Below are 12,919 nucleotides of genomic sequence, written 5' to 3' on the forward strand. Positions count from 1 at the left end.
TGTCACAGTTAAGTTCCTTCTCAAAAATTCTGGAAAAACTCTTCTATGACAGTTTCATAAATAAATACACACCTCTTACAGTACAGCAAAATGGTTTTAGAAAGTCTAAATCTACACAGACAGCAATTTTAGAATTCTTAGACTGCATTTTAAAATCCCTTGATCAACATAAATTAGCTGCAGGTATTTTTCTAGATCTATAAAAACCCTTTGATGACCTGGACCATAACATTCTGCTCAAAAAATTAGAAAGACAAGGAGTAAGAGGTGTAGCACATAGCTGGTTGTGTTCATACCTAAAAAACTGCAGGCAGAAAGTATCACTTCAGTAAGAATTCAACAAAATGAATAAAAGAAGAAACAACTCCTTTCTTTCTAGCAAATTACCAATAAAATATGGTGTACCAAAGTGCTCAATCTTAGGTCCACTACTCTTCTTGATTTATGTGGACGACTTAGTCAAATATATGAGTTCCACAAAAACTATCCTGTTTGCCAATGATACCAGCATATTGCTCACTGGATCCAGTACAGAAACTTTGCAGTCCACAGCAGAAAGTTCTATGAAAAGACTTTCTGAGTGGTTCACAAAAAACAAACTCATTATAAATACTGAAAAAACTGTGTGTGTCAATTTTCATTTAATTCCTCCAACTAATCAAATGTCTATTCAAGCACAATTAAAAATGATCCCCTAGAAAATGTAAGTCTATGGGTTCAGCAAGACTTAAAGTGGGACACACATATAAATAAATTGTCTAGAAAACTATCATCTGTGTGCTATGGCCTAAGAATTTTAAAGGCTACAACTAGCAAAACAACAGTACTGCAGGCATACTGTGCACAGTTCCACTCACTAGTCCGATATGGGATCATTTTCTGGGGATACTCAACTCACAGTATAAAGGTTTTTAGAATGCAAAAAAGAGCTCTAAGAATAATTTGTGGCCTTAAAAAGATGGAATCTTGTAAATCCCATTTTACTGAGCTTGGTGTTCTAAATGTTCCAAGTTTATTCATTTATGAAACTATCTTGTTCACTAGGGACTACCTCCTGAAAACAGGCAAACTGCTACAGAACAAAAATGTACACAACTATGGTACCAGAGGGAAATCAAATATACATCAAAAATATCACAGAACGACCACCTATCAAAGGAGCATAATTAACATTGGTGTAATACTACACAATAAGATTCCAGAGGAAATAAAAAAAATGCTACTCATCCAATATTTAAAGCTAAACTAAAGGCATTTCTATTAAAGCACTGTTTCTATTCTGTCAGAGAATTTCTGAATACATAACAAAATTAATTGTAATAGGTACCTATTTTTAATTTGCATACTATTTTGCTAATACTATATATTATTGTTACTTATCTTTGACCTGTTCAATATCAATTGTACAATTTGTGCTGTATGATAAAACTGGACCAATAAAAAATCAAATCAAATCAAAGATACTGAAATCCCCATTCTCATATATTGGGGCAACCCAATATTCTATAGTGTTGCAGTGTACTGTAACCCCAAATGTTTTATGTGTTACAATATTAACATTCTATATTCTCCAGCATGAAGAATCCTGGGCCCTCATAAATCTGCTGTGTGAATGTGTTCGTGTAATTATGAATGAGTGAATGTGTGGGGAAAATGAGATAACCTTAGATCACCACGAGCAGAAACTGCCAGGGCAATTCACCTGCTTTGTTAAAGTTTAACATAGATTGTCCCTCTGCTTATCTCCATCAAACTACATGCTCTGTGCACAGTAATAGCATTAGATGAGAAACTGCCAAACTGTTAGGAAAGGACACTCGCACACACACACACACATATCCATCCACACATACACAGACACAAGCAGACATTTGTAAAGGCCTTTACAAATGTCTGCTTGTGTCTGTGTATGTGTGGATGGATATGTGTGTGTGTGTGTGTGCGAGTGTATACCTGTCCTTTTTTCCCCCTAAGGTAAGTCTTTCCGCTCCCGGGATTGGAATGACTCCTTACCCTCTCCCTTAAAACCCATATCCTTTTGTCTTTCCTTCTCCTTCCCTCTTTCCTGACGAGGCAACCGTTGGTTGCGAAAGCTAGAATTTTGTGTGTATGTTTGTGTTTGTTTGTGTGTCTATCGACCTGCCAGCGCTTTTGTTCGGTAAGTCTCATCATCTTTCTTTTTATATATATATATATATATATATATATATATATATATATATATATATATATATATATATCAGTTATCTGTCTGTTAAATACAGAGTGTAACCAGTATTAGTGCAGATATTTCTGTTGGTGACTGAGGGCAGTGTACTGAACATACCGTCAGTATTTACTACATTTGCAGGCTGATAATTATAGTTATTGGGAGTGTTATGAGCTTAGGTTGGTTAGTACCTCCAAGTATATGTGGCAAGAGCAAGCCATTAATGCTTATTTTACACTTGGCAGCAGGTCAGTTGTTTAAATGTGCTCACTGACAGATGTAGTCCACTTAGTGGTGCAGTTACAGACATGCACAAAACATCAGGTCATAAAGTTTGTGATGTGTTTGTACAAAGACTGCATGATGCAAAGAAGAAACACGCTGATGGATCTACATATTAAGGTATCAAATATAAAAATATCAATTTTTACCCATACACCTTGTATATAAAGCAGAGTGTATGGATGTTTCTGTGTATGTCTGGGATCTCCCCCCAAAACCATAAATCAACTTCAACAAATTTACCACAGAAGCAGTAGGGCTCCCAAGTATTACCACTGTGGGGTTTATAATGTCCTAGCTCCAATAGGAGTGAATATATTGGCAAAAATGTGTTTTTTTATAGTTCCTGGCATATAGGCCATCCTCCACAACAGGCATGTTGTGTGAATACCATATTGGTCCACCAAATGAATATGCTTTGCAGTGTAACCTGATGGGCATGGCTGGGGACTGGAAGGTGCAGAGGGGTCGTGGGCAAGTGGAAAAGGAAGAAGTAGAGGCAGAGATGGAAAGAGAGAGGGGGTGAAGGAAATGGACAAAGAGAGGGTGAGGAGGAGATGAAGAGACAGAGGTAGTGGTGAGGGGGAGATAGAAGTAGGAACATGAGGTGGACTCGTAAAGGGAGGAAGAGATAGATACAGTGATGGGAAGGAGGAGAAGCATTCAATATATGTGTCAAATGCATATTCTGGGGAAGGCATGGGGAAAAGTCTATTATATATTATAAATTAAAACACACCACCAGTTTTTTCACTCTGTGTTGAAGGCTAATCTCAGAAACTACAGTAGGGATTTTGATACATAATTTATTTATATGTTTGTTTCTATCTGATAGATACAATGTTTCACAAGAAAGGTTTGTGTATATTATTTATAGATTATTTGTGTAAATTGGCTGAAGAATGATGAAGTTTTCTGATCAAGTCATGCCTCCTGACAACTTTTCTGAAATGTGCTGCTTAAATTGCTTAAGTTGTACTCGAATTTTGAGTTAATGTTTAGTAATGTAACAATATTCTCCAAAGTTTAATCATAACTGTATGCAGTGGCCCATAAAAAAATTAATGATATGTCAAATGAGTATTTTGGCCATACGTATTTAGTGCTACCCATGCAAAGCTGGGATGGGTTGCTATACATATCACGCAAGGTGTACCTACCTGTTTGGAACACCAACATAACCATTACAGGTCAACTTATGGTGTCATAAACAAGAGTTAAATGACACAGCACAATATAATAAAGCCTATGTGTCAAATACTCTTTACTGAGCTGATTTGTCTCTGCAGAATCAGTAATCTGTTCCAAAAATACTTCAAACATTCTTAAGTCTTGAATGAAACAGAAAGAAATGGATTTCAGCATTTCAGAATAGCCACACAACCAACTTTACAGCTGCAAGATTGGTTGAAACTTGATGAGAGCTGAGATTTGCAGCACACAACAAATGAGTGAAAATGTTTCATAGTAAATTAAAAACTTTGATTTTGTGAAGATGAAGGCCTTTTGCTTCTTTAATTGCATTTTTTGTAACATATCCAGTGACAGAAATAAAAATATGATTCAACATTTCAAACACATATTTTATTAATACAGGAGTGATTACAGATAAGAGTTTATAATCTGCTATGGATGTCACAGCAAATAATATGAAATTTGTTGAATTCTGTAGATATTTTATGTTGCAAGTAAATACAATTATGAATATCCTATCTGTAGAATAAATATGTAATTTTATTTGTAGCAAGGAACTTTTCTTTCATTAACAATTTTGGTGACTAATTATAGCATCTTATTATGAACAATATTGTAAACAATAGTAATATCTATAGATGTGAATTAAGATGAATCTTTCTGTTGGTCATACACAAGCAAATTCAAGAGATATTTAGTCTTGAAAAATTTACATCTGTTACGACCTTTAAAAATTAGGATTTATATCAGTTTTGCAATGTCTGGAATTTTACTGATATCTTGAAAATGTGAAGTATACTCTGCTCCTTATATTTCAAGGAATTACTATGATGCATGACACATATAGGTACCAACTGCTACTAGGATTAATATGTTAACAGTTTTTTATTATTTAAAGGTAACAGAGAAGGGAAACATGTTGGCCTAATTTTGGGCTTGTAACATGAAATATTTAACCTAAACTATTACCTTATTTGTACCATTGAATGTGCTTTCAAGAACAATTTCAGTTAAATACTAACAGCATATTACATATGGTACAACTGTATATGAACTAGATTTATTCCAAAATAACTAATTCAGTTCTCTACATCTTTTCTTTTTTTATTTCTTTTGATAATAACACTACTGTAATTAAATTGAATTTTGTCTTGGCATCAGGTTTTTGTGCACGAGAGCCCATATCCAGGACAACCCACATCAAAATCTATAGGCCAAGTTACATAACAATGAATATCTTACTATAACTTCTGATTTTTGAATCTGAGACATTAAATATCATGACGTCATTTGTCATATAACATTAAGTGATTTCAGTTTTAGTATTTAATGGTACATGAAAGTTATTTAATTCATTGGTAGTAGAAGTAAATAAATGTGATCAACAAGACTAGTCAGATGCAGTTTTCTCACAAACACATACATTTAAATAATGTTTCAAAATTTAGAATATACCTCATATTCAGTGCTAACTTTTCATAATGCTCTTCATCCTATACCTGTCACATAAGCAGACCCAGAAATTCCACTATTGCCATTTTTAGAATTTTTTTTTTATTTTGAGATGGCTGGTTAATTTAAGGGACAATTATATAACCTAAAACATTGTCAATAATTACTATTAGCAATCTGAAGCACATATCAACAGATGATTGATAACAGTTAGCTGTTAATGTCTGTCTGATATGTAAACTGCTGTTCTTATCCACAAAAAGTTCTTATTCCCCTCCAAATATTTGTGACTACAATGATAAAACATGTTTCTTTTTTTGCTGATGAGCAACATTACATTGATGCAGTTTCTTGGAATTGGACTCATCTATAGTAATTATTACTTAAAAAGATGTTTTCACAATGACAACTTAACATTTTATTCAAATATGACTACTTATTGCATTGATAATTATAGTAAAATCATCCACTCTAGTAAAACATTGACAGCATATAGGAGCAAGATCAGAATATGCCATAAAGTACTCATAATATAATGAATTCTATATAAAATACTGTCAGATAGTTAGTATTTGGCTTTATGTTAAGGAAAATGTTTTGGCAACTAAATTTTTATTCAAAGGAGTCTTCGTATCTTATCAGAAACTGAGAATTCATAGTTTCCTTTGTGCGTGATAATTTTGTTTCCATATTGAGAAGCTACTTTGATATAGGTTATAAAAACAGTAGTCATTCTTTCAATTGTCTACATTTTCCTTACATTTTTTGAAGAATTCCATTCCTATCTTCTCATAATAAAAAATTAAAGTCTTCCAGTGGAAACAAAACTGCTAAATTTTTAACTGATTGCAACAGTGTTATTATTCTATTAATGTTTGATTCATATTTACATCTCATTTCCTGATTTGCATGATAAAACATTGTTAACCTGAATTCTAGGCCCAATATTAGTGCACTTATTTATGCATTACCTGACTATATAAGCACTTAAAAATATGATGTTAAATTAAATGTTAAGATGTTACAGACACATACTGGTTACAGACATTGGTAATCACAGAAAATTGGAAAAACTTGCTGATGAATATGTTACTAATTGGAAGTCACAAAAACCTGTTTACCAGTACTTACAAGCCTTATGCACGAAGAAAATCAATAGGCATTCCCTCCTGATAATATACGAGTTGAATACTTCACTTAGCTCTAACATAGTAGTTTCAATAAATATCTCACAAGAAAGAAAGCTTCATAAAGGCTGTATGTATGATACAAAAGTGATATACTTTTATTCATTATTGAAATAGACTTATGAAATTTTATGTATTTAATCTAGGCTGAGATGTCCCATCACAGAATATCATCATCATTCCTTGATTATATGCCCACACTTTGCACATAATTTGGGCATATCATTCACTTCATCTGAAAAAAAAAATTAACAGAATTGAAAATAGCCTTTGTATAGCTAAGGTGAGAGAATTTTAGAGAAATATCTGCCATTGGTGCATTTTTTTGTTATTCAGTTATGAAGAAAATATCTATCGATATGTGGAGATCATATTAGCTTTTTTGAAAAAAAAAATTGAAGCCAAGTAAAATCTGTTATATTGTAAAGATACAGTACAAATAGTGGAAAGAAACTACATAAAAAGATACTGATGAATGTGAAAGGAATGATGGGTAGGCATAAATGATTTGAGTGATGTAGAATAAATAAGTCGACACTGTACACTAGACAAGAATGTCAAATCAATTCACAGAACATTGTTATTTTTTAAAAATATAGTCTTCTAAATCCTGCCTTCTGACCACCTGCTTTACATTATTGTATTATGAATAACAAGAAAGAGTAAATGTTCTAGTAAGTAAGTATAAAAATATGTACATCTGTAATGAGGCCACTGCATGTCACTTATATTCCTAATTTTTGCCTTATAAATATTTTGTTGACATTAGCTACATTACTATTGAAGATTATTCTGCAGAAAAACAAAGAGTTGAATGATGCAAAATATACTATCATTATTGTTTGCAGATCAAAGGAAAAGTGACTCTTCTAAGAACAGATTTAGTAGAACACTCTCCTTTGAATGATTTAGTTGAGTTTGGATTCAGTTTTACTCTTCTTCTTTATTAGCACAGGAAACAAAACAGACTCTTCAAGAACTAGAAAATTGGATAAATAATAATGCTATGAAACTTAACTTAACAAAAACTCAAATTGTACACTCCAGGACCAAACAAACTTTTGAATATGTAACACAGTTAAGTTAGCAGAGAACTGCTAATTGCAGAATCTGTCAGATTACTGGGAGTGACCATAAACAAAACCTTGTCATGGACTGATCATGTGGATTGCTTATTGATGCAGTTAAATAGTTTTGGTTATGCAGTGAGGATTCTGAATAAAGTATCTGACTTAGCTGTTAGGAGAATTGTGTATCATGCATATTTTATATCAGTTGTAAGATACAGCATAATTTTTTGGGGAGTTGAAAAAAGAAGCCTCCTCAGAGTGTTCAAGCTACATAAAAAATTATCAGAGCTATGACTGGAACAAACAATAGACAATCATGCAAACATTTATTTGCAAGCCTTGACTTACTGACAATTCCTACCATGTTTATATATGAAAACACTTCTCTTTGAGTTAAAAAACCCACATCTTATTGAGGGAAATTCATTTACACATACTTATGAAACAAGACCAAAACAAGATTACATGTTACCTTGCCACAGATTAACATTATTCGAAAATACTCTATATTACATGGCTTTGAAGCTTAGCAACAAAATCCGTTCAAAGTTGAAGGACTGCAAGCTAGAATCCACGTGTGCAAACATTGAAAAATATTTAAAAAGCAAATGCTACTACAGTGTGGATGATTTTGTAAATGAGGAAGACAAGTAGGAGATATTGCATCTGTTTTGTTTTCCTGTTTTTGCTACATTACATTGTATGTGTATGCTTATGTTCTCTTTTAATGGAGGCATATGTTCTTTTTATGTGTGTCCATACATATAAACTATGTACCATGTGAACTATGTATCTAAATATCTAGATGTAAACACATACACTACTTTTATGAAAGTATATGGTCTTTGAAGTATGTCCATATTTATAAAGTACAGAAACAAACATGAAAAATACTTTAAAAGAATCATTTCAAACCACTGTTGAAATTTTAAGAAAAAGGAAGAAATCTAAGATGTAATTACCTTTTTATGTTGTAATGTGCTTCTGGGAGCATCCATATGTGTTATTTTAATGTATCTTGTTTTAGGTATACCAGTACTTAGTAGGCATAGAATTATTCATTGATGAGTCACCAATATTTCAATCAAAAGATTGTATATAACATGTCATGTCAAAATAAAGATTCTATTCTATGATATTCTACTCTATTGGTCTATCTGTTTCCATCTTCCTGAATCAGACTGTGAACCAGTGACCTGCTTCATGTCTGTCTCTCAACCATTCCTATTCTTCTTTAATTACAGCTTCTGATATTTCTCCCTTCTTCTCTATGGCTTCCTTAATGTCTCTGCCCATCTCTTCCTAGGCCTTTCTCTTACTCTCTCTCTCCTGTTAACCTTTCAAGAGGTACTATTTTTAGGTGCTGTTTCCTCTCCGTCTCATCATATGTACACGACATTTCATATTTATTGTTACTGTCTCATCCTGAAGTTCCAAGATTCACAATCATTTTCTGATTTCCTCTTTTTTGATTCTATGCTTTCTTTTCTTGCCTTTGATATCTATTAAAAACCTCCTTTTTACTGAACATACTCTCCTCAGTCTTTCTAGTATTTGCATACTAGACAATTATTATTTATTATTATTTATTGTGTAGATCCACATATACAATTCATAGCAATGTTGACACAATGGAGCACAAAAGTAATAAGCAAGTGCTCTGGACTCCTAAAGATGGCGCCTAAAGATCTCCACACTGGGCTTAGGTTAGCTCTGGAATATGAGGAAATTGACAGGGTGACAGGGTTGAGGGATCAAAAACATATATATATTTTATCTGGGGACAAACAGGTCACATACAGGGGCAGTGCTACCAGCCATTAAGGAGTGGTGGAGTTAACAGAGGTGGCCAGTGATATAATGAGAATGCTAGAAGGGGAGGAGAAGGAGGTCTACAGCAAGGTTACAGGGGTGGTAATAGATGTGGTACAGGGGGAAGAAAGGATCCGTTAAAATAAGGAGGGAACCCCAGGGACTCCAACAGGAATTCCCTGTAAAAGTAAATGCAGTGAGAACGAGTGCAGAGATGGAATGTGCCATAATGGGTGTGACAGACGGTAAGAAACAAAGTTTTGTTGGAGACAAGGGTGCATGTGTCAGTGGCCTTAAGAGAATTACGGAGGTGTTGGGATCCATCACGTTATAATTTGGGTGGGGTAGGGGATAGAGATATACAACCATTGAGGTCAGTGATAATGAGTTTTTTCTTCAAAGCAACCAGATTTAAGCATTTTCTGTCAAGCTTTCGTATGAATCAGCTGCACAATGATTGTGACTCGCGATATGGCACTATATGAAAAGTTCATTGATTGGAAAAAAGCATATGGGGCCTGTAGATGGCAAAATGAATTGTCAGAACTCGTTGCTTTCAAAATAAAATAAAATATCTTTAAGTGTACAGCTGTTGGTAACGTTCATTGAATTGTAAAGTATGTACCAGCTGATTTGCCCTGGCCATAATGGACCATCTGAGATTTAAGCAATGTATAAAGTGATGTCTCACGTAAATGAAGGATACAGCATGATCCTAGGGTTGGACTTTCTGCATGAACATCATGCCATAATTGAACTTCGACAACATGTAGTATGACTTATTGGGAAGACATTTCGAATAGGGGACACTGTTATCAATGTCGATCTTCTGCAAGGAATGTCTAACCTACAAAACAGTCCAGTTGAACCACGAGCAATGATATTAAGGCTCGACAGATGTGACTCTGTGTTAGGAGCACTGGGAAATCACTATGGGCGAATGTGGAGCCTGAATTACCAGTTAATATGTTGTGTGTTACAGAACCGCTAGAGAGTAGTGAAATATTGGATGCGGCATGTTGTTTGGTGTAATGTAATACTTTACGTGTACAAGACAGGAGCGGAAACAAAATGGTACCCATCAATGTGAATAATTTTGGCTCTGAAGAAGTTAAGTTATTAAAAGGTATGTTACTGGCTATGTTGGAGATTACGAATGAGGAAGATTGCCACACGGGGATGTTGACTGTGATGAGGCACAGGATGCTACTAGGACTGCATTTCGTGTAGCATTTAAGGGGAATGGATAGGATAAATGGAGGACCTGTTGCTATAATTTCATTGCCTGCTATGCCAGTAACACAATACAGGACTCTGACAGGAAAACAAAGCACCAGTGTATTGGAGGCTGTACAGAATCCCACGATCCTGCAACCAATTTTGACAGAATTTATAAATCAATAGTTGGCTGACAGGATTATAGATTGGAGTACTAGTCCCTGAGGGGCAGGAATTGTGATCATGCCAAAAAAAGTCTATGGACGGCTCAGAAAAAAGAATTGGTTTAGCTGCGATTACCGCCACCTAAATAGTAACACTATGACAGATGTCTGCCCAACTTCAGGTATCACGAAGATTGTATTGGGGAAACGGGGATACAGCCCCAATTTCCATGGTTGTCAGATGTATACAAGATGGTGGCGATGACGTCATCCAAGATGGCGTCGTGTAGACATGGCAGCACAGCATGACGTCATCCAAGATGGCGACTGTAACGATATTCAAGATGGCGGCTTTTGGCGGGAAGATAGGTCAATTGATGTACATCCACTAGCCTAATCCCCTTCCCTCTTCCAGAAAAATGGCGGGAAGTTCAAATTCCAACAGGATAATGCATCACACCACAGTTATCTCTACTAACCTAAGAAAAATCGTGAGAAGATAGGTCACTTGGGCTACCTTCACTAACCTAAATCATCCAACTACCACCTCCTCCTAGGAACTGGCGCCAAGTTTGAATTTTGGCAACAGAGAAAGGTCACTTGGGGTTTCTCTACCAAACTAAGAAAATCGTGGGAAACAAAGCTCACCACCACTAACCTAAGTCACCTGACCGCCACCTCTTCCTAGGGATTGGTGGGAAAAGGGCTCAACCTGCATTGGGCTGCTGGAGAGAGGAAGGAGTGTACGTTTTTTAATTTGGAACAATTTATTTACGGATGGAGTATATTTATCACAGTGATACAGAACACACGCTCTGACATGCCACACAGCATACAGGCCTGCAAATTACTCCGAAATAACTCCTGTATAATACTCTACACACACACACTTGATAATTGTAAATTGTCAAAATAATGCACTGCACAGCCTGCAGACATGCAAACCACTCGTAAGTAATGAGATACATTTATGTCCAGAGAGCAAACAACTCTTAAATTGTCAAAATAATAATCCATCTAAAGGACTGCAAACATGCTCGCTAATCATCAACTGTCGAAATCATGCACCAGTCTTATTTAAACAATTAGAAGCATCACCACCATCCAGTGTGTTCACCACGACATCTGCACTTCAACTGACCTAGTACACAGTACCACCACCAGAGGGTGCTGTCTCCCATTTTGTGACATAATCCAAGATGGCAGCCATGATGTCAGCTCATGACACAAGTACCGTTATCCAAGATGGCGGCAAACAGTATGTTCGTCAAGAGGTCTAGACCTAGTATACAGTACCACCACCAGATGATACTTTCATCCCTCCCATGACATAATCCAAGATAGTCGTCTGGAGGGGGAAAATGGTGTGAAAATGAATCAGCCTATGCTGGGCTGCTGGGGAGAGTTAGGAAGGATTGTACTCTATTTATTTTGGAATATTTTATTTAGGGATGGAGTATATTTATCACACTGACTCAAAACACTCACCTTGATGTGCTTGGGGTCACAATACACAGTCGGCAGACCTGTAAATTATTTCTAAATAATGCTCTCCAAACATGCTAACAACTCCTAATTTACCAAAATAATTTCAGTACAGACATGCAGACTCCTCCTAAATAGTGCAGTACATTGATGTGCAGACACGAAATCAACTTGTAAACTGTCCAAATAACGCATAGCACAGCCTACAGACCTGCTCACAAAATTATGCAACAGACACGTAATCAACGTGAGCAAGCACCCTCCGCACCCTCTGTCCAATAGACCGCACAGGAGGCTACAATCAACCCAAGTGAAGTGACCCGCCCGTCAGCTGTCAAACCATGCACAGCTGCCCTCAAGCATGTCACAGCGACATCCCTTTCATACTTGACACCTGAGAAATTCCTCTTGAAATACATGTTCACCTATGCACCGTTGCTGATGCGACCGGGCAGGAGTGCAGAAACTCCAGGGGTGCACTCGCCGTCACAGACGCGAGCCGCTTCCAGACACAGGTGAAAGTTGTTTCTGTTTTTGAGGATACAGTCGATGTTATTGTGACATCACGAACTCCAAGGCAAGCTCACGCCTGTTTCATACATGAGACGCTTCGGGGCAGTATGTGTCTTTACCGTTGATGACAGAGTAGCTCAGGGCGCATTGTTCCTAGTGCAACATGAGAGAAGTGTCTAACCATGCGTAACTGCCCAGCATAACTGACGCATCGCCGTTAAGTGCACGCTCGTAGCTACAAACTCTCGCAAGCGCATCTAACAAGGTTCTCAATGTTATGCTGATGTCACATAACTATGTAAAAATAAGCATCGGGAATTGTATAGTGTCCCA

The 12,919-nt window shown here is 36.0% G+C and overlaps 1 protein-coding gene across 1 annotated transcript in view; it reads right to left on the reverse strand.

Annotated features, from left to right (window-relative positions):
• Window positions 1-4,052: 4,052 nt before the first annotated feature.
• LOC126183444 (histidine decarboxylase) overlaps window positions 4,053-12,919 on the reverse strand; it is a 385,906-nt gene continuing 377,039 nt past the window's right edge. The window contains exon 16 of the mRNA XM_049925432.1: window positions 4,053-6,559. Within this exon, the coding sequence (XP_049781389.1) occupies window positions 6,501-6,559 (59 nt within the window). The 3' untranslated portion in view covers window positions 4,053-6,500. The remainder of the gene's footprint in view (window positions 6,560-12,919) is intronic.

This window comes from Schistocerca cancellata, chromosome 4 (genome assembly GCF_023864275.1).
Source record: "Schistocerca cancellata isolate TAMUIC-IGC-003103 chromosome 4, iqSchCanc2.1, whole genome shotgun sequence".
Taxonomy (NCBI): domain Eukaryota; kingdom Metazoa; phylum Arthropoda; class Insecta; order Orthoptera; family Acrididae; genus Schistocerca; species Schistocerca cancellata.